The sequence below is a fragment of the Pyrus communis genome, chromosome 9, assembly GCF_963583255.1.
Source record: "Pyrus communis chromosome 9, drPyrComm1.1, whole genome shotgun sequence".
NCBI classification, from domain to species: Eukaryota; Viridiplantae; Streptophyta; class Magnoliopsida; order Rosales; family Rosaceae; genus Pyrus; species Pyrus communis.
In genome coordinates this window covers 13,369,297-13,393,780 of record NC_084811.1, presented here as the reverse complement: position 1 = coordinate 13,393,780, position 24,484 = coordinate 13,369,297, and the positions used below count along the sequence as shown (strand labels likewise).

General features: G+C 35.1%; 2 protein-coding genes and 1 pseudogene across 3 annotated transcripts; 2 read left to right on the top strand and 1 right to left on the bottom strand.

Annotated features, from left to right (window-relative positions):
* Positions 1-3,224: 3,224 nt before the first annotated feature.
* Positions 3,225-6,971, top strand: LOC137746177 (probable protein S-acyltransferase 1). Its single transcript, XM_068486256.1, has 6 exons — positions 3,225-3,567; positions 4,199-4,378; positions 4,516-4,824; positions 5,011-5,232; positions 5,334-5,984; positions 6,782-6,971. The coding sequence occupies exons 1-5, from the start codon at positions 3,457-3,459 to the stop codon at positions 5,913-5,915; spliced, it is 1,404 nt and encodes a 467-aa protein (XP_068342357.1). The 5' UTR covers positions 3,225-3,456; the 3' UTR covers positions 5,916-5,984; positions 6,782-6,971.
* Positions 6,972-13,648: 6,677 nt separating this feature from the next.
* On the bottom strand, positions 13,649-14,625 carry LOC137744423 (uncharacterized; annotated as a pseudogene).
* Positions 14,626-18,177: 3,552 nt separating this feature from the next.
* Positions 18,178-22,500, top strand: LOC137745917 (histone-lysine N-methyltransferase, H3 lysine-9 specific SUVH1-like). Of its 2 annotated transcripts, none has more exons than XM_068485950.1 (3): positions 18,178-18,207; positions 18,806-21,159; positions 22,218-22,500. In XM_068485950.1, the coding sequence occupies exon 2, from the start codon at positions 19,000-19,002 to the stop codon at positions 21,106-21,108; it is 2,109 nt and encodes a 702-aa protein (XP_068342051.1). In that variant the 5' UTR covers positions 18,178-18,207; positions 18,806-18,999; the 3' UTR covers positions 21,109-21,159; positions 22,218-22,500. The 2 variants fall into 2 exon arrangements, with proteins under 2 accessions (XP_068342051.1, XP_068342050.1); XM_068485949.1 differs by having other exon boundaries at positions 18,193-18,366.
* Positions 22,501-24,484: the final 1,984 nt, after the last annotated feature.

Below are 24,484 nucleotides of genomic sequence, written 5' to 3'. Positions count from 1 at the left end.
ATTTCAGTCACAAACACCAACCATTTCCTTATTGCCGTGCCTTCCCTATTAATCCAAACACCACCATCCTTCCATTTTCACCACTCACCAAAACATTCACACCATCAAACTATCCTTAGACCTTGTGCTACAACGAAGAGGAAGAGAAGAGTGTCTAAACGTTCATACAATTCAAGTTTGAGTTGTTGGAATGTTTAGGTGTTTCTTTGATTTCAATGTTTAATTTCAATACTCTTTGTTTTGTACGAATGAGGAATGGAAGAGAAGAGGGCCTAAACGTTCATACAATTCAAGTTTGAGTTGTTGGAATGTTTAGGTGTTTCTTTGATTCTCTTTGTTTTGTACGCATGAGGAACTAAACCCCCTTTAGCTAGGGGGTGATTCGAAATATATGTTTATGCTTGCATTTTGATTTGATTACTTCTAATTGCGTTTCATAAGTTGTGGATTCAATTTGTTTAACTGTTTGATTGATAACTTATTTATGTATGTTTATTGAGAGTGCACACTTAATTTTCATGCATGAATATGACGCTAGAATATAAGTAAGTTTCACCTAATAGTTACGAACTTATATTCACAAGTAGTGGAGGTTGCTTATAAACAATCGCGTTAAACGAATTCTTGGCATAAGTTTCATGCGTATTCCATAGTAACGAATGCCTCGTCAATACTTATAATTTTCATGATGCTTAATGATCTTTGATTGTATCTTTATTGTGCTGTTCACGTAAAGGACTTTTGGAGAATGTTGTGGATTGCGTTGCGCTAACCCGTCCAATTCATTAACTTAAGGAGAACTTGACGGTTAATTTAAGCGGACCTAATTAACCCGGGGTGTTGAGTTTCATCGTTTATTGAAATGCAATTGGAAATCATTTTATTATGTAAGTATAACATGTGTGGAGATGAACCCCTTAGCTAGCATTCATTCCATTTCATCAATTTCATATTTACATTCTGTTTTAATATTAATTTGTTTCGTTATTTCAATTTTCGTCAAATCTAAACCCCCCTTTTCTTTCTTGTCAAATTAGTTAGAAATCAATTTAGTTTGTGTTTCTAAGTGTTTTGAATCAATTTATTTCCCAAAATTCGTCCAAAGTACTCAAAGTGCTCAAAACTGCCCAGAAAGTGTTTTTAAGGCAGTTTTGAGTGTTTTGGGTCTTGTTTAAGTCTTTCGGTTTGTTTTAGTGTTTTAAAGTTTAGTTTTGCATTCTTTGAGTCTAGTATAGTGTTTTATATTGTGTTTTTACGTTTTTGAGTCAATTCCAAGTGATTAACAATCCCTCCTAATCCCCAGTCCAGAACGATCCCTACTTACATACTTACTACAATTGACAAAAAGAGGGTTTAATTTGTGTGCGTATAAATCTCGCATTAAAACACTCCAGGTGGCTCCTCCTTCCTTCCTTGCTACCAACAATGGGGATTTGTGTGAATTTAGGCTCTTGAGGTGTGGTGGATGGTGTGGTGTGAATTTGTGGTAGAGGGTGGTGGTTTTTGAGTGTTGTGGCATCAAGTATTTATAGGGTGAAGGGGAGGCACGAATTTGGGCTGAAAATGAGAGGAATTAGGACTCCAAATCACCAAAGAACAAGGATACTTTCAATTAGATTCCAAGGAGGACAAGGAATGGTCCTTGTGGCAGATTCTAGAACTTCTAGAAGGGTTACATGTGGCATAAACTTAATGCACGAAAATAGGGCTTCTAGAACTTGATATTTAGGTGATTTAATGTGAAAAGGAGTCCTCTTTGAAGTTGGAATTAAGGTAGGAAAAGATTAGGATAGGATAAGATAAGATAAGGTTGGATAAGGTTTGGATAAGATAAGGAAATTTGGATAAGGTTCCTCATTTCTTGCTATTTCCTTATCTTCTTTGCATTTGGACTTCTTTCTTCATATTTGTAGCCTTTCCTAGCCCTCCTTGACTTCAATTTCGTCCATCCACATTGCTCCATAGTTAAGCTATCCAATCCATGCCCAAAACTGCTCCAAATAGCCTCAAAATGCATTTTCTTGCTCCTTTTGCCATTAGGACCTAAAAACATACGAAAATAGCTTAAAAGACTAAAATAGATAGTAATTAAGTAACTAAATGCAAGGAAACAACATAACTAAGTAGCAGAAATATGCTCCTATCAGAGTATCTTATCCAACGGTTGTGAATTAATGTCATTGAGAATTCGGGATTATTACGTTTTTAACCCTATTTTTTTGACAGTTTTTTTTTTTGTTTTTTGTGTACGAAGTGAGGGCTTTGTTGGCATTTCTGAATGCTTCACCAAACTGGGACTCTCACTTTATATATATATATATATATATATTACTATTTCTTTGTTATTTAAAGTAGAGACATGACAAAAAATGAAAAAAACAAAAAAACAAAAATTACCATCTTTGTGGTGAGAGAAGGAATTGAACCTGGGTGGGAAAGGAAACAAAAATCAAACAAAACCATGCTGGCAACTCATATACACTATTATGAATTATGAACATTTATTATGTATCTAAGCAAAACAAAACCATATGTATGTATGTATGTATGTATGTATGAACCAACGCAATTTTTTTGGGTACCCCTCATTTTTTTGGGCCCCGAGCAGTTGCAGCGGGTTAGGGCCGGCCCTGGTTGAAGTCACATTAAGCATGCACCAAACCCTCTTGATAGGTGCGTAGCAAACCACAATTGCTTCTCATATAAAAAACAATATCGTGAATAAATATACAACATAGAGACAATATACTCACATTATAGTACATATCGTATCAACAATACCTACATCATCTCAATACAATATATGCAGTATTTCAACATTATTGATATTGTAACAAATTTATCTCAATACAATATGGTTAAAGAATCCTATCAATACGTTATAATTGGCATCTATATTTCTAATTTTGCTAAACACCTTTGAAATCAGTGTATGATGACTAATTTCCCTATATTATATACATAGGTGCAGTTGAATGAATGAAGGGTAGGTGCAAGCGCAAAAGTAATGTTGGTTTTGGGCGCGAAAAAAGCGGTAGGGTTGGGAAGCCAGCAAGTTTGTTGGAGAGGGGTTGTAAGACAGGTGCGGGTGAGAAAATTGTGAATACGGGGGAGCACCGGCACAGGCAGCTGTGCTTTGACCCAAAACAGGTAATAAAATCATAAACTTTCAAATTAAAACAAATAAATAAATAAATAAAAAAGAAACAGAGAGAGAGAGAGAGAGAGAGAGGGAGGAAGCCACAAGCCTAACCCAGATGATAATGTAAAGAGAGCATCCTCCTCCTGCAACCCCAGCTGTGTTTTTAATCTCATTTCATTCGCTTATTACCCAGCAGATCAAAAAATGGTTCTATCGATATCATTTTGATGCGGGTATATATGCGAATAAAGGGAGATTATTTGTTGAAGAAACCATAAAAAATCAAAACTAAAATTAAAAGAAAAAAACAAGAAATGAGCAGGAGAAAGAACCAAGTCTGGGATGCTCCCTCCGACGACACAGCCGCGGCGGCCCCTCCTCCCCCTGAAAGAGAAAGGCTATACCTTGTGTGGCAGGGTAACAATGTACGTATGGTTTATTTTTAATTTACCTCTCACATGATTATGATTATTATCTCTTATCTTGTGCTTGTTTTAATTAATCTGTTGCTCTCATAGGATAGAACCTTGTAGTTAGCTAGAGAGAGATCTTGTTTATGCAGACCGAATCATTCGTTTGGTTTTTGTAACAAACTGATCCCCTTTTGATGCCTCTTCTTATGATTAATTTCATCAACTATTTACCCATTTGGATGTATGATTTTACGAATTTATATATGATCGAGGTCATAAACTGGAATTAATTAATAATTTTGTCTTCCTAATGACCTGCAAAAAGCAGTACTAATCAAGGATGAACATAAATATGTTATTCTGAGGCACGTACAATGATTATCAATCATTTCTTTTTCATGCAATATTGTTCTTTCAAACTACTCTAAAGGCAACTAAAGCTAACTTCAAAATTAAATTTACAATTTAGTTCATGGATATCGATGTCAAAAGTTTGTACATACCTAGCTGCGTACAAGTACGTACGTAGAATAAACAAATGAAGTCATTAATAAATTTCACACTTGATTGTCATATATCTACATATATAATTATATATATATATATGGACTAACACTAGTGGAAAACTTGAACGTGTTGTCAGAAATTTTTGTGCGGTGGAAGAATTGTGTTTGGTCATGACGCTGCATCGCTGTTTCTAACAAGCTTTTTGATTGGATGTCCTGCACTAGCATTCTGCATAAGAATGCTTGTAATGATGAGACGACAAGATGGACATTATGACTATCCCGTACTAATTGGGGGAATAATCCTCACTGTTTTGGTTGGTAAATTGTAATTTAATTTATTTAGTTAATTCCTCCTAGATTATTTTATAAATAAAGGAAATTAATCTAGCAAATTAACCCAATCTGAATTGGTTCAAGGAAGGTTTTATATTATATATTCTTATGCATGCAGGATTTCATTTTTCTATACTTGACATCCGGTAGAGATCCTGGTATTATTCCGCGGAACGCACGAACACCAGAATCAAGCGAGGCATATGACGGTCCTACCCCTTCAATGGAGTGGGTGAGTAGCAAATCCTCCAGTTTGAGAATACCTCGAATAAGGGATGTAACGGTCAATGGCCATACAGTGAAGGTCAAATTTTGTGACACTTGTTTGCTGTATCGTCCACCACGTGCCTCTCATTGTTCCATCTGCAACAACTGTGTTCAGAAATTTGATCACCATTGTCCATGGGTGGGCCAGTGTATTGGATTAGTAAGTCTACTACTTGTGTCTAGCACCACTACTAGTTACTATACTCTCGTCTGCATGCATGCATATGTGCGTGTACATACTAATCAAATGTTAATTTTTTTAGAAAAAACATTATTTTTACTCTAAACTATACTAAGTGATATCACCTAATTTTGTTGTAACTCGACTTGTTTGGGTTGTTTGCAGCGTAACTATCCGTTTTTCATTTGTTTTATTTCGTCCTCAACGTTGCTGTGCATATATGTGTTTGTGTTTTCGTGGATCAACCTTGTTCGACAAGGAGGCAATCTATGGAGGGCCATGGCGCGTGACATCGTATCAGTTATTCTAATAGTGTACTGCTTTGTAGCAGTCTGGTTTGTTGGTGGCCTTACAGTTTTCCATATCTATCTGATTTGCACAAACCAGGTATTTCTTGTTCTTTGTGTTCTTGGATCCCAAGTTCTTAATCTGTGTGTATATATTCTAACCACTAGCTAGCTGCTTGGTTTAATTTCCTATTTATACAGACAACATATGAGAATTTCCGATACCGCTACGATAAGAACGAAAACCCCTACACAAAGGGACTACCGGGAAACCTGAAAGAAGTGTTCTGCTCAAGGATTCCTCCCTCGATGGTTAACTTCAGAGAATGGGTTTCGGTTAAGGACATCAACGACGTCGACATAGGAATGGCATCCATCGCTTCAGAGAGCAATAGAGGCTTCATCGCCTCCAAAGAGAAATTTGACATAGAAAAGGGAAATAAGTTTGGAAAGGATCCTGGCGGCAATATCATTGTTCCAAATATTCTGCAGAAATTGGACTACAGTGGCATTGATGATGGTAACATGAAGAAGAAAAGGAACAATAATAATTTGAGTGGCGGTGGCTTTAACGATAATAATCTAAAGAAAGAGACGGCAGCAGAAGACGGTGATGTTGGACCTGCTGCTGCTGGATTCAAACCTTTTTTGTTTCCTAATAACAATACCGGTCAAGAAGAAAAAACAAATTTAGATGATCATCGGGGGATGAAGAGTAGTTCCGACCTAGGATCAGTTAATTCATCTACTAATGGTAATGAAAAGAGGACTACTCATCAGTAGTAGTTCCAATGCAATTGGACTCCATCCATCCATCAATCACTAGCATGCTTGTTTTCCAGACAAATTAAGGTAGTGTTTCTCGATCTTTTTCTCTGTATAATTTTCCATCAAGAATTCAAGGTTGATCAAGATATATGTTTAACTGATATCAAAATTCCTCATCGGACTACTATATATATATATATATATATATATATATGTATGTATGTATGTATATGTATATACATACATATACACACGCATTTAGTGTTATCTTGTGGCTAGCTAGGATACTTAATTTATTCATAGTAATTAAAAGTTGGATCAGTGACCTTTAGTTTAATCTAATGTGAGTTTGTTTGTTTCATAGGAAACTTAATGTAATTTACCACAATGATTCAATGCTAGCAACTTCTCGTTCTATCTTCTCAACTCTCCTTCTTATCCTGCTATGTGGCTTGATGACCAGAACCAACTACTTTCTAAACCAACTCACAAAAAATCAACCAAATAAAAAACTGTTTAATTATCTGATTAACGTTGTCAAACTTTTAGTGTTTAAAAGAGAAACTTGGTTCATCTAGTTATTGGATACCTATTAGATGACTAAACAATTCTGAAATTGGTTAATCTTTTGCATAGTTGATTTTAAAGAGATCTAGAAAATAAACGATTCCAGTCATTAAGCAACAATATGGAAGAAGGAGAGCTGAGAAGGTTCAAATGAAAAAGTTGCTAATATTCATTGTAGTTACGAATTGGGAATTGCTGTTTCGCCCTTTGCACGTCCAGATAAATCCACCTTATTGAATGTCTGAAATTAATGTTATACATGCATGCATACTAATACATAAATGAGTTTACCATGTCTTACTGCTTTTATTCAGGTTTTGCTGGAGAAAATTTTTCTCGGTGCATGTGTGCCAAAAAACATATTGACTCAACTTGATGGGGGGCTTAAAATGCTAAATTACTTAGACTCGAAGTCAAATTTGAAGATCAATGATGTAATTATATGATTGATGGAATGTAGAAAATGAAATTGATTCATTCTTAAGCACATTCTTGTGTGTTTAAACTGGCCCAAACACCTACTTTATCCTACTTAATTCAGTACATACTCCTACTGCAAAACTACTGTGATCTGGCACAAACAAGTCCAGTAAATGATTAAAATAATGAAGCTGCTACATAAATATTAAAATTAAAAAGAAATTTGTTTCACAGAGTTAAGTTATTTTATTTTTAGCTTTTAGGAACCATGTAATTTATCGTTTTTTTTTTTTCCTTTTGGGATTAAAAATGGTGCACGCAATAAACACGCTTTACATGTTTACTGGATTAGTGGACTTCACTAATGAAAATGATCATGTTACCTTACAAAGAATCCAATCTCGATTGTTACAAGGCTACATGCTAAGTTACAAAGAACATTGGCATATGGTTTCACAACTTTAATGGTCCTTAAAATTGAGACCCTTTGTCATTTTGATGATTGAAATTGAAGACGATTAATATATGTCATCTTTAAAGTTAATTACCACACATCAATGTCGCCTTTACATTTGGTTTATGTTCAAACCTCCGTTAGTTACAAAATGTGTGCTCTAAAAGTCAATTACTAATTTTAGAAATTAATAACTCTTAGAAAAAATACAAATGATTAATCTATAATCTAATAATGGGGCAAGACCACTAGCCAAGGATAACAACTAACAAACATAAGAAGAACTGAAGAAGTAATCTGAAGATGTTAGGTTAGAGCTTTTCTTCTTATATCCTAAACTTTTTCCTGGTTGAGGGATTATTAGGTGGATATCAATAATTCAGTAAGATTGGTACATACTATTTTTAATCAATTGGCAAAATGGTAATTAAGTAAGATTGGTACATACTATTTTTAATCAATTGGCAAAATGGTTTGCCTCAGGCCATTTATGTAGAGGACACTAAGAGAAGTATGTAGATGCTCAATAGAGGGCGAGTAAAATAAATACGATAAGAAAAATAATTCTTACATGAAATTCTTATTGGAAATGTGCCCTAAATCCAATCATATGATGATACTTTACGGACATTTCACATGTTAAACTAAAATAGTTTAATATAAGGGCAAAAATTATTGTTTAAAGCCGTCTCATATAAATGTTATATGCTTACACGATACGTCCAAGGAATATTTAATTAGGAGAATGTGATCTAAAGAAGTTAGATTCATGAGACCATTCTCTTCTGTATACATATCCTATATGTTCTTGATCATAGGATTGCCAATTGGGCATTGACGATCAATTAAGATCAATACATACTATGTCTTCTCTTTGGGTGAGTGACTGTTCTTGAGTCATTGATGCGATTGACATCAAGACAAGAATGTAGGTGCTCAATAGAGAATGAATCCACTGAACGCGATCAACAAGGAGTTCTCATACTCATGTCACATGAGAACTCATGGTTGGGATAATGCAAAGTAGTCCTTTGACTTGAGGCATCATAGTTGTCTTATGGTTAGGTCATTGATCTTTGACTATGTCAAAGGCACTCCGTCGGTGTCCACGACATAGTTGGGTTAAGCCACTTAGCCATGGAGGCAAGTGCAGACGTAACAAGGGATCTCTAACCTTCAAAGTATTGAGGGAGAATACTTTATGATATGATTAAGAATCTCTGGTTAGAGTATGAATGAAATTTAGGAAGTCGTTCCAAATCACATTCAAGGTAATCATATAAGTAAGAGATCACGTTGGATGGTAGACATGAATAAACTATCTAACCAAATAATGTGGTCAAAAGTATTGTATTAGAGAAAAACCGTATTGCATTTGTAATCCCAAATTGAATACGTTCTCCAACCTCTTATGATTAGCTTGGGTAGTCATGACATACTGCTAGGTGTCACTCATGGTTTATGGAAGCCCTGAAGATGTATAATCACTAAAGGGAGAATTGAAAGTAAGTCTCAATTCACACTTGATTAGAAAGAGTTTTTAATTGCCCACTGCCTCGCTAAAAGAAACCTAATGGACCACACACCGTGTAAGGTAATAATTGAAGAAAATAACGAAGATTAGTAAGGACAATTAAATAGTTTAATTGTACATGACAATGATTAATTAAAATTTAATTAATCATAGGAAAGGTGCATATCAGGCCTTAAGTAAGTTTCGAGTTTCGGGACCTAAAATGAGTTTTGGTCCACAAGACCCATTGAGTTTAAGCTGTAAGATAACTAAAACAAAATGGGAATTAACTCAAATCCAACTAGACAAAACTGGCCAAATGGAGAGGGAGTGGTGGTTCACTTATTACAAGTTTGCCACACACTTATGTGGAGTAAAAAGGCAACTTAATAAGGTTTCTTTGAGGAAGGATGAGAGAACACAAGCTCTCTCTATCTCTCTAGGAGGCTAGCCTTGTGGGAGGAAGATACTAGCATCTTCTTCCTCCCACATCACTCATCATCTTCCTTCCACTCATCCTTGGTGTTGAACTTAGGGATCTCAAACTTTGGAGACTTTTTGAGAATCCATTCCTCCATCCAAATCCAAGAAGATACGGAGCCAAGAAGCAAAGTTCTTCTATCCACATCCATGGACCCAAGGAGTAAGGAGACAAAGGAAAGAAGGCCCTCACATGGGTAAATACCATTTGCTAAGCAAAGAGATGCTTCAAACGTATAAAAGTTTCTCAACTCACTTTGTTTTTTAGTTGCGTCTTGGTTCACCACAACTACTAGGCTTAGAATTTCATGGTTTAAGTTTTGTTTTAAAGTGCATAGAAACATGCTTCTGCCATTTATTTGTTAAATGCATGTATTATGTTGCTTAATGAACTTAGTTTTTCAAATATTTTCCTTCAACTGGTATTAGAGCCTAGGTCTTGTAGTTTGTGAACCTTTTTGGGTTTTGTTGTTCAATCTTTTGATTTGAATGTTGTAATGGTTACAAGCATGTTCTTACTTCTTTGAATGTAAATTTGGTTTGAAAATTTTTCATCTCAAATATTGTAGATGTAGTTTATATGAGCATGAAATTTTGGATCTAAAATTTGGTGCCCTTAGTTTGGGGAACTTCAGCCAAATCCATGGGTGGGTTTTTTTTTTTGTTCTTGCTTGTCTTGTTAAAAGTTTTTTAAAGTGACATTAGGAATCCCTAAGTACCCTAGTATGTTAATATGTTATATATTTCCTTTAAGTTTGAGAGATTTAGGGGTGCCTTTGGGTGAAAAATGTTGATGGAGCTCTTATGGGTTTCATGGATGTTCTTCAATGTTCTTCTTATGTTCTTCATGTTTATAACAAGAACATAAAGATTTGGATTTTTGATTCAAAATTGTTTTTTAATTTTATTTAAAATTTGTTTGTAATAGTTGATGTAAATTGATTGACATTATTCACTTCACTATTCACATCATCACCTTACCTATCACCTTACCAATCACTTTTGTTTATTTTATGAAACTTACAAAAAAAATTTTAGACACCATCCCTCTCACCAAAACCAGCCATCCTACAAGTAGGATACTTTTGGGGTTTTTATGCAATTACATAAAGTTTTGATACTTTTGTGTATTTGTACTTTGACCTAAAAGTTTACGTTTTTTCGTAAAGGCCCAAAATCACTAAAGGACAAATGGTTTTGCTCCTTTAATGAAGTTTTTGTAATTGTTGAAATTTTCTTATTCTAGTTTTAATTACATGAAATAGTGGACTTTTGTAATTTTACTAAGTGACCCCAAAAGGTAGTATTTTGTAATTATAACCCAAAAGTTGAGGTTATTGCATTTTGGCCCAAATTGGGTTGGGAACAAAATAATTTTGCCTCTTTAAATGAGAATTGAATTTTCATTTCATTTAACTCTATTTAAATCAATTTTATGGATACAAAAACCAAATGACATTGTTGCATTCTAGTTTAATTTGTTAAAATGTTAATTCATTAAAGAAATGGTGATTATGAACCTAAGTCTACGATAATTAAGCTATGTGATAGGCCGTCTTTTAAACTTGTTTGAACCATGGGAATGTGTAGATTAGATTTTGGTTGTAATTTGATTTGATCAAATGTTGTAAAAGAGTATAAGCTCTTCTTTACTTTATAAGTACTCTTCTAATGTTTTATTTGATATGCATGAAGTTGGAGTAGTTAGGTCCAACGCCCACTAGGAAAACACACCTTAATATGATTAAACACGTAAGTAAAATCAATCACCATCCCTAGACCAAGATCCAACACTATACTTATGTTGGATCAAATTAAAGGTTCATAGTCATCCTAAGACCCTAAGGTAACTATATAGTCCATTGATGAATGCAAAGCTTATGTTAGTAGTATCATATACTCTTACTTTAAAAACGTTTTATAAGCATAGTGGGAGTATCATATGCTACTAAATCAATCACATGGACAAAAGTTCAATAGGACCAAATTGTTTTAATGTGATTAAAATGCATGCTTATTTGTGATGAGACCTAAAACCCTCAACCAAAGCGATATTAAGTTGACAAGTGTGAGAGTGCTTTGAACACTTTTTCATGGTCTTCCACCGTGGTAGGCTCTGATCATCTGTGATTGATACATCGACTTCACCTTATCATGGGGGACTACAAAGTATGTGCTAATACTCAGGAGAAGTTCTATATGCATACATGATGTTGTGAAAGTAGGCAACAAGAATGACTAATATCATATCATTGTGAGGTTGTTCTTACACAAATTTTCATGGTGCGAATGACTTAACTAAGTGTAATGGAGACAATATCATATCATTGTGAGGCAACATTCTCTAGATGCTAAATAAGATAGGTACTTACATGAGGTGTATGCTGGAAGTATGCCGATAAAGCCACTCATTTGATGTAATAGCTTTTGGAATACTCATTATGTTAAACTTTTATTTGTTAAATAAAGGGCAAAGCTTATTGTTAATCACTGTTTATTGTATCATGTGTTTAAGCAATAGGGAAATCCAAGGAATGTATTCGATCTAAGAGAGAAGTAATCAAAGTAAGTTAGATTAACAAGACCTCTCTCTTATGTTCATTTATAAAACGCTCCTCATCATAGGATTGACAATTGGGCATTGACAATCTATTAAGGTTAGTATATGTTATGTTGACTCAAGTGTGAGTATGACTAGTCTCAAATCATTTAGTGTTGGACACTAAGATAAACACATAGGTGCTCAAAAGGGTAATCGAGTACACTGAACAATAATCAAATGCGAGTTCGAACATACATGTCATGTAAGAACTCATCAGTTGCAATTGCCAAGTAGTCATTTGACCTGAGGCATCATAGTTGTCTGATGGTTACGTTGTTGATCTTTGACTATGTCAAAGGCATTCCATTGAGAGTGTCCACTGCATTGTTAGGGTTAAGCTATCTAGTCATCTAGGCATGTGAATGCATAACAAGGGATCTCTAAGATATGATTCAGGAGTCTTGGTCAAAGCATATGAATATGACTTAATGTTCCAAACCATATTCAATTGAATCATATAGAGAAGTATCAAATTGGATAGTAGACATGGAAACCAACGATCACTTGAACAATGTGATCAAGAGTATTGTATTAGAGAAGGATTGTATTGCATTGTCGTTGTAACTGGATAAGTTCTCCAACCACTTCTGCTTAGTTTGGGTAGCCATGACATACTGTTAGGTGTCACTCATGTTTGTGGAAGCCTTGAAGATTAGTAAACATTAATTTTCATCAAAGGGAAAATTGAAATGTGGTTTCAATTCACAATTGATAGTTAAGAGTAACAATCGCCCACTGCCTCGCTAAATGGAACCATGGATCGTACACCGAGTAATGATGAACATGAAGAAATATAAATGAGATGGATAATCAATTAAATAGTTTAATTGAGAATGATTAAGATTAATTAATTAGTTAACTAATTATGCAAAAGGTTTGTATTGGGCCTTTAAGTTAGTTTCAAGTTTCGAGGTCCATAGTACCAGGATTGACTTTTTAGTGTAAAAATATGATTTTTCATTAAAGTGAACAATACTGGAAGCTTTTCATTAAAGTTCCCTATTATAATCAATATGCACTAGCACTGGATGTTATAAGCATCATCACTGGAATAAATAAGCACCAGCATTGGAAAGTGAGTGTTGTGATTTAGCTTAGGTTTTTATTTTTTGTTTTTTTTTTAATTTTATATATATTAAAATAAATAGGTAAATGGGTACCAGTTTATAACCGCACTGTTCATTTAAATTTCATGTGTAAATAGTTACACCCATAACTATTTAATTATCTAAACGGTTACCCATAACTGTAATCGTGAAATTTAAATGGGTGGGTAACCGCGGTTACCCATAACTAATGGGTATTTGCCCATCCCTGCTTCCTCCTTATCTTCATTTTGTTTCAATTGTCTAGCTTGAAATCCAGACATCACTTTTGAAAAGAAAAGAATAAGAAAAGTTAATTGCTTATTGTAAATAGGCAAACAACCCAATAATAGATTTGCTCAAAACTTGTATTAAAGCCGACATCTTTCCACCAAATTGAAAACCAAATAACATACTTACAATAACTACAATATACGCTAGTTACAATAATTTTCAACATACTTACAATAGCCAATTACAATATTATCATTCAAAATGAGATCCCTATGATTCACAAAAAGCTAGTCAACAAACCAAAATATTCACAGTGTAAGGCTAAGAAGCCACAACCTAAGGTTATACGATTAGCAAAATAGAATCCACACCAAAAGGTACCCCATAATATTATCATGCACTTACTTTGTCACTTAGAAGCTTTTGGACGAACATTTTTTTGTGTTCGGAATCAATTGACCTAAACACTCCCACATTTTGTGCTTTTTCCAAAATAAAAGTCAGTCCATCAATTTGATCGATAGGAGAAAAACCCATTTCTTTAAGTTCGTTAGCTATATAACTATGATCTGCAATACCTCAAACTATAACTTTAGTTACCATTTATGTCATTTTCTTACATTCAACATAATATTCTTTTAGTCCATTGATAATTACCTTGGTTCCATCATTTGAACTTCCCGTGCCTCTTTTCCTCTTTCTTTGACTATTGCAGATTGGTTGCTTTGTTGGTTTAGCTGGTTCACTGGAGAAACATCATTTTCAGCTCCAATATCACATGTATCAACCCTAATATGGCTTTGCTCCTCCATCACTTTAGTAGGGGTTCTGCCAACATTACTTGTAGCACGATCATTTCCAAATATATACGCAAATGTATCATATAATGGAAAAAGTTTGCTTCTCCATCCTTCGACATCTTTATTTTTCTAAGATTATATTAACATAGCAATATTAAAAAATATAGCTACAGGAATATAACTAATCAATTAATAATATAGGATATGAACATGCACATAAGTTTGCCATGCTTCATCACTATCAACTTCAATGCACTTTTTGACATCATTCCATGCAAATACACTTGTGTTTATCATGTCAAGGACTAAACTATATGTTTTTTTTTATACATCTCTTCAACTTTGACTTAATATATGGACTTGCCTTTATATTCACATTAAGACATAAAACATTGACAGCTTTTGCAACTTTAATCAAAGGACTTTGTTTGGAAGCATCTGTGTCACCTTGGAACTTCCTAGTAATAAAATCCTCAAGAACGGATAGAATGATTCTTCTTCAAATGCTTCCCATTTATGCCTCTTTCCTTTTGGCTTTTGAACAATATTCAGATTATTGTAACTATCCATACATAAACAATAAACATTTGAAAGTACTAAAGCATACAAATCAATTTGCATACAATCCGATCAATAAAACGAATTACATTCAATGGTTTGCAATCCACTTATTTTGCATAATATTCAATCAAACGAATTACATTCAATGGTTTGCAATCCACTTATTTTGCATAATACTCAATCACTAAAACGAATTACATTCAATAATTTGCAATCCAATCATTTTGCATAATATCAAGCATATGCATAAAAAAATAAAAAATAAAAAATAAAAAGGATAACTAAAACAAATTTTTATCATTAATACATATATTTGGTTCAGTTGTTGGTTCCTAATTACTCTCCACCCAATATACATTTCCTAAGCCATGACATTCTTCTTTGCAGTCTACTGGTCAGATGCTCCAATAGTACTGATATATTCACCTTCTTTCGTATTTTGTCCATCTTCTATTACTGGCAAATTCTCCATTGGATCTATAAACATCTCTTGCCTAATAAGATTGTGTAGTAGACAACAAGCAGTAATTACTCGACTCTGTGTCCTTATCGAATAGAAAGATAGACTCTTTAGTATCGCCCACCTTCTCTTTAGCAAGCCAAAATAGTGCTCAATTACATTCCTCGCCTTGAGATGCTTCATGTTAAAATACTCTTTCTTATTTGAAGGTGTTTGTTCCTCCCATTTGGATAAATGATAAAGTATTCCTTTATATGGTGCAAGGAATCCTTCACTATTTGTGTAACCAACAACTACAATGTAATAATAACCTAAGAACCAAAACAAATAGACCCTATTAGTGTTTTACAGTTCAACTAGACCTAACTTTACAAATTTGAGACTAACTAATGGTCTTACCCGTTGGTACCAATAATCCATTGGGCCTAGTAATTTCATCATGTAGCATTTTAGAGTTTGATGCGGAGCCTTCCTATCCTGAAAACACATATATGAACTGCATATTACCTGAACATAATGAGTTGCAACTCAACCCTTTTCTTGTCTGGTATCTTGATTGTCAATTTCAAGTACATGCATATCAATGTGCGTTCCATCTAATGCTCCCAAGCAATTCTAAACAAAAAAAATAAGCTTTTGTCAGTTTATACAAAGGGAATATCTAGTTAGAGTTTAGGGAAAACGAAAATAGTACTAATATGCCTTAGAACATCGCCACCAATGATCCATAGAATCACTAGGCACAGGCTGATAGGCTTTTATTAGGATACCTTGTAATTGCAAAATTCCTTGCAACACACTATTGATCTACTTATATAGTCTCTTCCAACCTATAAAATCTACACCAATAGTACGATTCTTAGTATGATGTAATAATATGTGTAAGGTCATACACACCTACTCCTCTAGAGACACCAAACCATCCTTTTTAACTCTCTTATCTTGACGAAGTAAGTCACATAATATACCAAAAGTCCTTCTATCCATTCTCAATCCGTTGACGCATTCAGTGTCACTATTCCCTATTATACCATCCAGATAACACAAACTAATCTCTTGTCTACCAAGTGAACGATTAGTCAATGCGTGTCTTTCAGCATGTCTCTGTTTGGCCTTTAGCATCATCAACACAAGAATCGTACAAACGCAAATTGCCTCTAAATGAGACTTCTCTAACAATAAAATCAATAAAAGCTTCTTTCGATCCATATCTATTCAAACTAAATATATATATATATATATATATATATATAATCACTGTTATTAAGGGCATTGACAAAAGAAGTAATTATGTTATAAAATGAACTTGATCAAACGAATTCATGATATAAAGAGAACCAAAACAACAAATAGCAACAACAAAAATAAAACATCAAACAACAGAAAAGAAAATAAAACAGAGTAGAGTTGAGTATCTTTATTTGTCTCTTTGTCAAGAACTCAGAGTCATGGCCCTAAATGCTAACTTACATACGGCATGCAACACTATTTTTATAAATCTCGTATGAAACTTTTTATAGGAATTTTGTGATTGGATTCTCAATACTTGGTTAAGAATCTGGTGATCAGACTTGACATAATTTGTATGTAACTTTTCATTTATCAGGTTTTTTTTTTTTTTTCAATAATTGGTATGTAACTTTTCATTTATCAGATTTTTTTTGCCAAGTTCTACAACTAACTTGTAGGTTCTTCATTGACTTTGATGGAGACTAAACATACAAAACTGACTAATAAAATGAAGAAAGTTAGATCTAACTAATAAAGGAAAAAAAACTAAAAATACGAAACTGAAACCATCATTTGCCTACACCAAGACAATTGCAAAATACATCCATGAGAACACCAAAACAATTAACAAACAATAGCAATTCCAATTTCAAAAAAAAACAAAAAAACAAAAAACAAAAAACAACCACTATAGACTTAAGCTTTTAGAAAATAAAATGAGCTAGATGCATAGGCAGCAACAACAGAGAACCAATTAGAACATGCTCCATCAGAGCCAAGGGAAGGAAGAGAACAAAGCACAACTATAAGCGAAGCTAAAGTCGAATCTGAAACTCAACCCCACCTTAGCCGATCAGGGAAAGTTAAGAGGGCAGGGGATCCTATCTTTTGAAATTTATATCAAATCCAATTCATGACAAATATTAGAGATCAGGAGGTGTTAGTCATGACAAAAAAAAAAAAAAACTTGATAAAAGTTAGATGGAGTCCTCAAATAGAGATAGGTGTCGATCATTTGTCAAGTATCTCCTTGAAAAAATTCAGAAATGTTGGAATTTGAAAACTTCAAATTCTAATCTCAATTTTAACCTAAAAATCAAAACCCTACCTTTTTTTTTTTTTGTCAGTGCACAGGTCTATTATTGAAAATTTCTCAAACCCAAAACAACAAAATCAAACAAAGCCAGTAAATTCACGATATGCAAAACAAAATCATAGAAAAAAAATCTCAGATTCGAAATTTACCAGACAAGGAGCAGATGAGGGCGAGCAGGATATAGATGAGGGTGAGGAAGACGAGGATGAGGGAGCTAGGCAAGGAGCAAGTAGGGCGAGAAGCAAACAAGACATGCGACGGCTCTGTCTCACAAGATGAGCGACGATTCTCTCTTTCTCACACGAGGGTCTTACGAGTCCGGTGAAATTTAAGGATTTTGGCTAAGAACTCCCAGCTAAGGAGATAATCCAAGCAAGACGTATGTAATCTCATTATGCCTAATCCTTGTGCATACCAAATATGGAACTACACTAGTAATTAGTTTAATCTAATCCAGTCCCATCTAAGAAAGTGAAACAAACACACCCTAACTTTTTTTCACGTAACCGTTCCTAAGGTAACTCTTTGATAAATTTGGAAATAAGATCCGAATCATGTGTGTAGGTTTTCAATTTACAATTTTAATTTAATATATTTAATCTAAATGCCGTGTCACCACATAATTTAAAGGACCATAACTGTATTTAGATTAAAGTGAAGGGCATTACAACAATTTTCTCAAATAGGAACTACGTGAGAAAGTTACAGCTCAATCCAAAAGAGTTGTGCGACTTCTGACAGCAAAACAAGATCTCGAAGTAGTTCTCGGAAAAAAAGAAAAAAAGAAAGAAGGAAAAAAAACCAGGTATGTCGATGTCGATGCCAGGATTTTCATTGAAGCAGTTTCTTGTTTTAGATCTTTTAGACAGATAGCATCTTCTGCATTTCGTTCCAATAAATAATCAATTTTCCCTTGCTGGTTCTCTCCGATTTCATTCCAGGACTTTTCATTTTTGAATTAGAGGTAACTTTTCTCACTTAGTTTCACGTTATACCCCATATCCTGTGTTTGGTTGCTGAGAAAATTTTTGAAAAGTAAGAGTCTTAAACTTGAATTTCTTGTTGCATGAGGTCTTAGCTTTGATTTCATTTTCTCATTTTACAACTTAATTGAAGGTAATTTTTCACTTCTGGGAAATTAAAGTGAAAACTGGGAAATGACAAGAAGTTTAGTTGAGTGATGTGTTGCATGTGGTTTCTGGGTTCGGATGAGCAAAATCCTTGTGTCAACATAGCTTAAACTTCAAGCGAGTTACTATTTCGATTTACTATATTTTCCACCAACAAAATAGTGTAGTAGTTGGATTTACCTCTTTCATTTTGCCCTATGAAAATATAATAATTTTGGGTAGATTTTAGCTTTCATTGTCTCTCTAATTTGTTTAAAACCTTGCATGTTGCAGGAGATTGGTCAACGTTGTACTTTCAAGAACTCTGCAAAGATTACTACTTATTTTGCAATGAGCTCTGGTTGAAATGGTTGCAATTTGATTCTGTGACCGGATTATGTTGCAGCTGCTTTCGTAGCGGAGGCAGTCTCTCTTTCTGACCAGATTTATCGTAGCTGAAAAGTGTGCTTCTTGCCTGAAACAATTTAATGGAACAAAGTTTAGGTCAAGAGTCCGTTCCTGGTTTTGGATCATTTGACAAGTCTAAGGTTTTAGATGTAAGGCCTTTGAGGCGTCTTGTTCCGTTGTTCCCGTCAGCTTCTAATAATTCTTCATTTTCAACTCCACAAGGTGCTGCTCCTTTTGTTTGTGTTTCTCCTGCTGGCCCTTTCCCACCCGAGGTTGCCCCGTTTTTTCCGTTCTTCATTTCTCCAGAGTCGCAAAGGCCACTAGAACAAAATCTGCAAACACCAATATCAAATGCAGTCCCAATTAATTCATATAGGACGCCTCCATCCGCAGAAGCTAATGGAGATACTAGGGCAGCAAGAAGGCTTAATCGAAGTCGTGGTCAGCCACAAAGTGGGAATGCAGAGGAAGATGGTTTGGATGGAGACAATACAAGGAAGGTGGGGAGGCCAAGGAGTAAGTTCCGGTCTCAGAAGAGGACAAGGGCTGGCCAGGACATTAATGTTGCTTTGCCTGATGTTGACATTGATGCAATAATTGATAATGTTCTTACAACATTTACCAATACATTCCAACAAACTGATAGTGACAGGGAATCGGTTGGATATGCACTCACGTCTTATGACTTGGTGCGAAGAAGGATTACACAAGTTGAAGAGATGAAGGAAAGAATACCAGGAGCCCCAAGAACAGGACGCCCCGATCTAAGGACAGGAACACTCTTCATGAATAAGGGAATTAGGACAAATGCCAAGAGGAGGATTGGTGCAGTGCCCGGTGTTGAAGTCGGGGATATCTACTTTTTCCGAATGGAATTGTGCTTGATTGGGTTACATGCTCCAACGATGGGTGGAATTGATTACCTGGGAGTCAAGAACAGTACAGAGGAAGAGCCCTTAGCATTGAGCATCGTTTCTTCTGGAGGATATGAGGATTCTGTGGAGGATTCGAATGTGTTGATATACAGTGGCCAAGGTGGTAATGCTAGCAATGATTTCAGGAGAGGTAAGGAACTGAAGGATCAGAAGCTTGAAAGGGGTAATCTCGCTTTGGAGAAAAGCTTGCACCGGGGTAATGATGTCAGAGTAATTCGAGGTTTAAAGGATGTATCTAATCCAACTGGGAAGGTATATGTCTATGATGGTCTATATAAAATTCACGAATCATGGGTGGACAAAGGGAACAGTGGTTGCAATGTATTTAAGTATAAATTGGTAAGGTTACCAGGCCAGCCTGAAGCATTTACCATTTGGAAATCAATTGAACAGTGGAAAGAAGAAACTACTACTACGAGAGTTGGACTTATATTGCCTGACCTTACTTCAGGAGCTGAAAATTTACCTGTTTCTCTGGTAAATGATGTTGATGGCGAGAAAGGCCCTGCACACTTCACATATATTTCTAGCCTGCAGTATTCTAAACTGGTGAATCTTACAGAACCTGCTGATGGATGTCTCTGTATTGGTGGGTGTCTCCCTGGTAACTCCAATTGCTCATGCATTAAGATAAATGGAGATTTTCTCCCGTATACTGCAAGTGGGCTTCTTGTGAACCAAAAATCCTTACTTCATGAATGTGGTCCATCCTGTCAGTGCCCTCCTAATTGTCGGAATCGAGTGTCTCAAAGTGGCCTGAAAGTTCGTCTGGAGGTGTTTAAAACTAAGGATAAAGGTTGGGGTCTGCGGTCACTGGATCCCATCCGCGCTGGTTCTTTCTTATGTGAATATGCAGGACAAGTTCTTAATATTTCTGGGGTAGAAGAAATGGGGAGTGATTATGAAGACGATTACATTTTTGATGCTACTCGTACCTGTCAGCCACTCGGAGTTTTGCCTGGTGATTCTAAGGAGACTTCAAAGGCCCCATTTCCTCTAATTATAAGTGGAAATACTGCTGGAAATGTTGCTCGTTTTATGAATCATAGCTGTTCTCCAAATATACTTTGGCAGCCAGTTTTACGAGAAACTAAAAATGAGGCTGACCTCCATATTGCGTTTTATGCGGTTGGACACATTCCTCCTATGACGGAGTTGACATATGATTATGGGGTGGTCCCTCAAGAGAAAGAATACCATAGGAAGAAAGTGTGCCTTTGCGGGTCAATAAAGTGCAGAAGCTTCTTTTACTAATGGGTGTATCAGATGAGAATGAACTTTGATGAATTATGCATCTAGAAGAAGGTTAGAGGCTTTCAGTTTCCTGACTGAGTTTATTTCTTACTATGATACGTTTTCTGTTTGTCTTGTTTTTTGTTTCATCATATAAATGCTTCTTAAATTAACTGGACTTTAAAAAATGATTAAATCTTGAACAAAGCATGTATGATAATGAAAAAGTTTATGTTTGGTAATTAGTAGCTTTATTACGGTTCATGTGTTATCAATATGAAACATGTGATATGTTATCATGAAATATGTTGATTTTGCGTGAATATCTCACCCGTTTGAAGTCAAATATGTGGAAGGGACATTCTTTTCATAAAATGTTGGTTCAGAAAATGTGTAAAGAATTCTATTGTGCATGTTGTGTGTTTGTTGAATCAATTTTTGTCTCAAATTCCAAAGGAAGAGTTTGTCATAAACGCCAGTCAAGCTTTTGGCATTCCTTTGGGTCCTGTTTATCCCATGATCCGTCTCTATTGTATATCTACATACATGCCACTTTCAGGGCAGCAATCCTTATTGTTATTGTTAAATCCTGTATTTTAATAGTTCAATGCCATAGTCACCCATGCATCAAATTTTCATTGAGCTGTTTTCACTTAGTTCGCATCGCATGGTGAGAAGTGAGAATATCAAAAACCAGACGCAGAAAAATAACACTAGGTACAGCCCATGTGGGATTGATTTATTTGCGATAACAAGTTTTAGAGACAAAGGGTTTGAGTGGAACTAACTAATGAGTGCAGGTATCCATCCTTATGATTAGTGAAATGCCATTTGGATCATTAATCATGTCCATAAATATGAACGGTGTATCATAATTTAATGTTAGCATGATTACTGAATTTTTCCTTAAACTTAAGCTAAGTCATGAATGCCTTCTCGATTAACTCTCGACTACTTTTTGTGAGGATCTTGTATCAAATTATGTGGGCCTTGTGAACTTATATAATGTAACTCTGTTGCTCTATTTCTGTACTGATCCTTTTCAGTGTCCAAATATTTATACGTGACTTCATATTTTTTCTATTTAAGTGAAGTTCTTACCCTTTCATATTGCCCTGTCCCTTGTGCAGGTTTGTATTACTTGGCGGAAAGAAGAGGGTGATGCAGTATGTGTGTCCCGTTTTCTGTTTTCTTTATCTTGGAAGGCATCTGGTTTCACAGGTATTGAGGAACATCATACTTCACCCTTGTGACTTTAGTTAATGGGCACATGCAAGATCCGTTCTCAGCATTGTCAATGTACTATTAATGTATGAAGTTGTAACATTAAAATCCTAGGAGATTTCCTGTGAATTAGTTTATTTTCTTCTGTGTGGTATCGGTTTTAGTGGAAAAGTAGGTTTCTTTGTTGTTTATTAACGACTTGCTTTGTAGGGTTATAAGTGCATTTTCTCTAGGGCATGCACTGGCATCCATCTGTGCATTTTCCTTGAGGCCCCAGGCTTGTTGGAAAAAATGGTTTTTGAGTGTTGTAGACCGGAGACTGGGGACTGTTTTGAAGTTATTTTATTGTACAAAATCATATTGTCCATTAGTCCATCTTTGAGAGTGCATAATTTAGGTTCGTAGTTGTGGTTTGTAGAGCTTCTTGTGGAGGAGGTAGTGACTTGTACCCTAGGAGGAGGAGGACTAGTTAGGCATTTGTCCAACTTGGTCTGCCTTAGGCGGCTGGTTTCGTACACTCCGGTACGTTTTAATGTTAGTGGACTGATAGAATGATTTTTGTGTTTTGCTTGGCCTTAAATCTCTCTCTAGTTATACGGTATGCCCCCAGTTTCAGTAAGTTTCGCTGATTGGGGGAAACTAGAGTAGCAGAAATTTTGTATGAGTTATTTTCCTTGGAAATGATGCATCTACATGTTGCATTCTCATTTATCGAACGAAGGTTATGCCTCGCCAAATTCCAATGGGAGAGCAACGTATTGAAATCCCAAAACCCACGTCTTCTTTCGGGTGCTTCTCTCATAGGAACCGTTAGTTTATTTGCACTACGAATGGAGAATGATTGACACGACACGAGTATACTTGCGTGTCAATAAGGTGAAGAAAAAATATTAGGACTCTCTCCTAATTTCTCTTCCCTTCCCTCTTATATTTGAATGGTTATATTTAAATCATGTTAATATTTTATATTGATTTTTTAATAGAGACAAAATGATAAAAAGTAAAGTGGGAGAGGAGGGGAGAGAAGGAGAAGGGAAAATAAGGGGAGAGAATTCGAGTGCTTGTTTCATTGGTTTGGGACAACACCATACTGTGGTGGTCGTCCAACTAATGGCTATGAAAATTGTCTTTGCATTGAATCGAATGGGTCCCTTAAATTCGACAAAAAGGAGAAAAGAATGGGTCCCGTAAAACCAAATTTCAAAAGAACGTGACACCTCTTATCATATAGTGAACGAACAACCCCTGAAAAAGGGTGCTTCACGAGATAAACTCTCCGATCCGATCCGATCCGATCAGGTTATTTTGTTACGTAAAAAAGCAAACCAAAGAGGAAAAGGACAAAAAAGACAGCGTCTTCTTTTTTATGTTTTTGAACAACCGATAATATACATGTTAAGGGATGAGCTTAACCTTATAATAGGTAGCAATAATGTGGTTCAAATTCGAACAAACAATACTACCTACACCAATGGAGTGAGTTCAAATTCACTTTTGATAAAAAATAAACTTAAAATTCTTCACTTACAAGTAAAAAAGAATAATACTAAATGGTAGTACTAAGCGGCAAACAAACACTGATTTTATTTACTTTGGTTGGAAAGGACTAGAGACAAATTAATTGTATCCCAAATCCATAAACGATGAGGATGAGGGGGAATGTTCCATCTACGGCAGGTGCCTGCGCGCCTACCTTCATACGTCAGGCGGATGAATGTTTGTTGGGGAAGTTAGGTGGGGCAGCAGATTTTTCTATGTATGTGTTGGAAACACGAGTCGATACATTATCAATATTTATTTGACTTGCACTTCTACATGCCTTTCACACTATGACAGAAAAAATGAATTATGTCCAACATATTAACTTCATAAGTATAATATCAATATATGAATCACATTACTATAGCAATAGTGTTATAAGTATTAAAAATAAATTGTCTTTTGAAAGAATACATTTTTCAATGGCTATTTTCAGAGTAACATTGGATATATTATTTGGGAGCATTTTTGCGCACCGACATTATTATGATGTATGTTCATCATACATCTAATCATTTGTCATGTGTCATTCACCTAACTCTAGTTAATTTTTACATTAAATGTTATTTTTTTAATTTTGAAAAAATTAACAAAAATTAATTAAAAAGACACTTGATAGATGATTAGATGCATA

Excerpts from the sequence above, each read along its gene's own strand:
- LOC137746177 (XM_068486256.1), top strand. The coding sequence starts at position 3,457 with ATGAGCAGGAGAAAGAACCAAGTCTGGGATGCTCCCTCCGACGACACA. Across the intron at positions 3,568-4,198 it reads TTGTGTGGCAGGGTAACAAT|AAATTTTTGTGCGGTGGAAG; the intron begins GTACGTATGGTT and ends ACGTGTTGTCAG. Across the intron at positions 4,379-4,515 it reads GAATAATCCTCACTGTTTTG|GATTTCATTTTTCTATACTT; the intron begins GTTGGTAAATTG and ends TTATGCATGCAG.
- LOC137745917 (XM_068485950.1), top strand. The coding sequence starts at position 19,000 with ATGGAACAAAGTTTAGGTCAAGAGTCCGTTCCTGGTTTTGGATCATTT.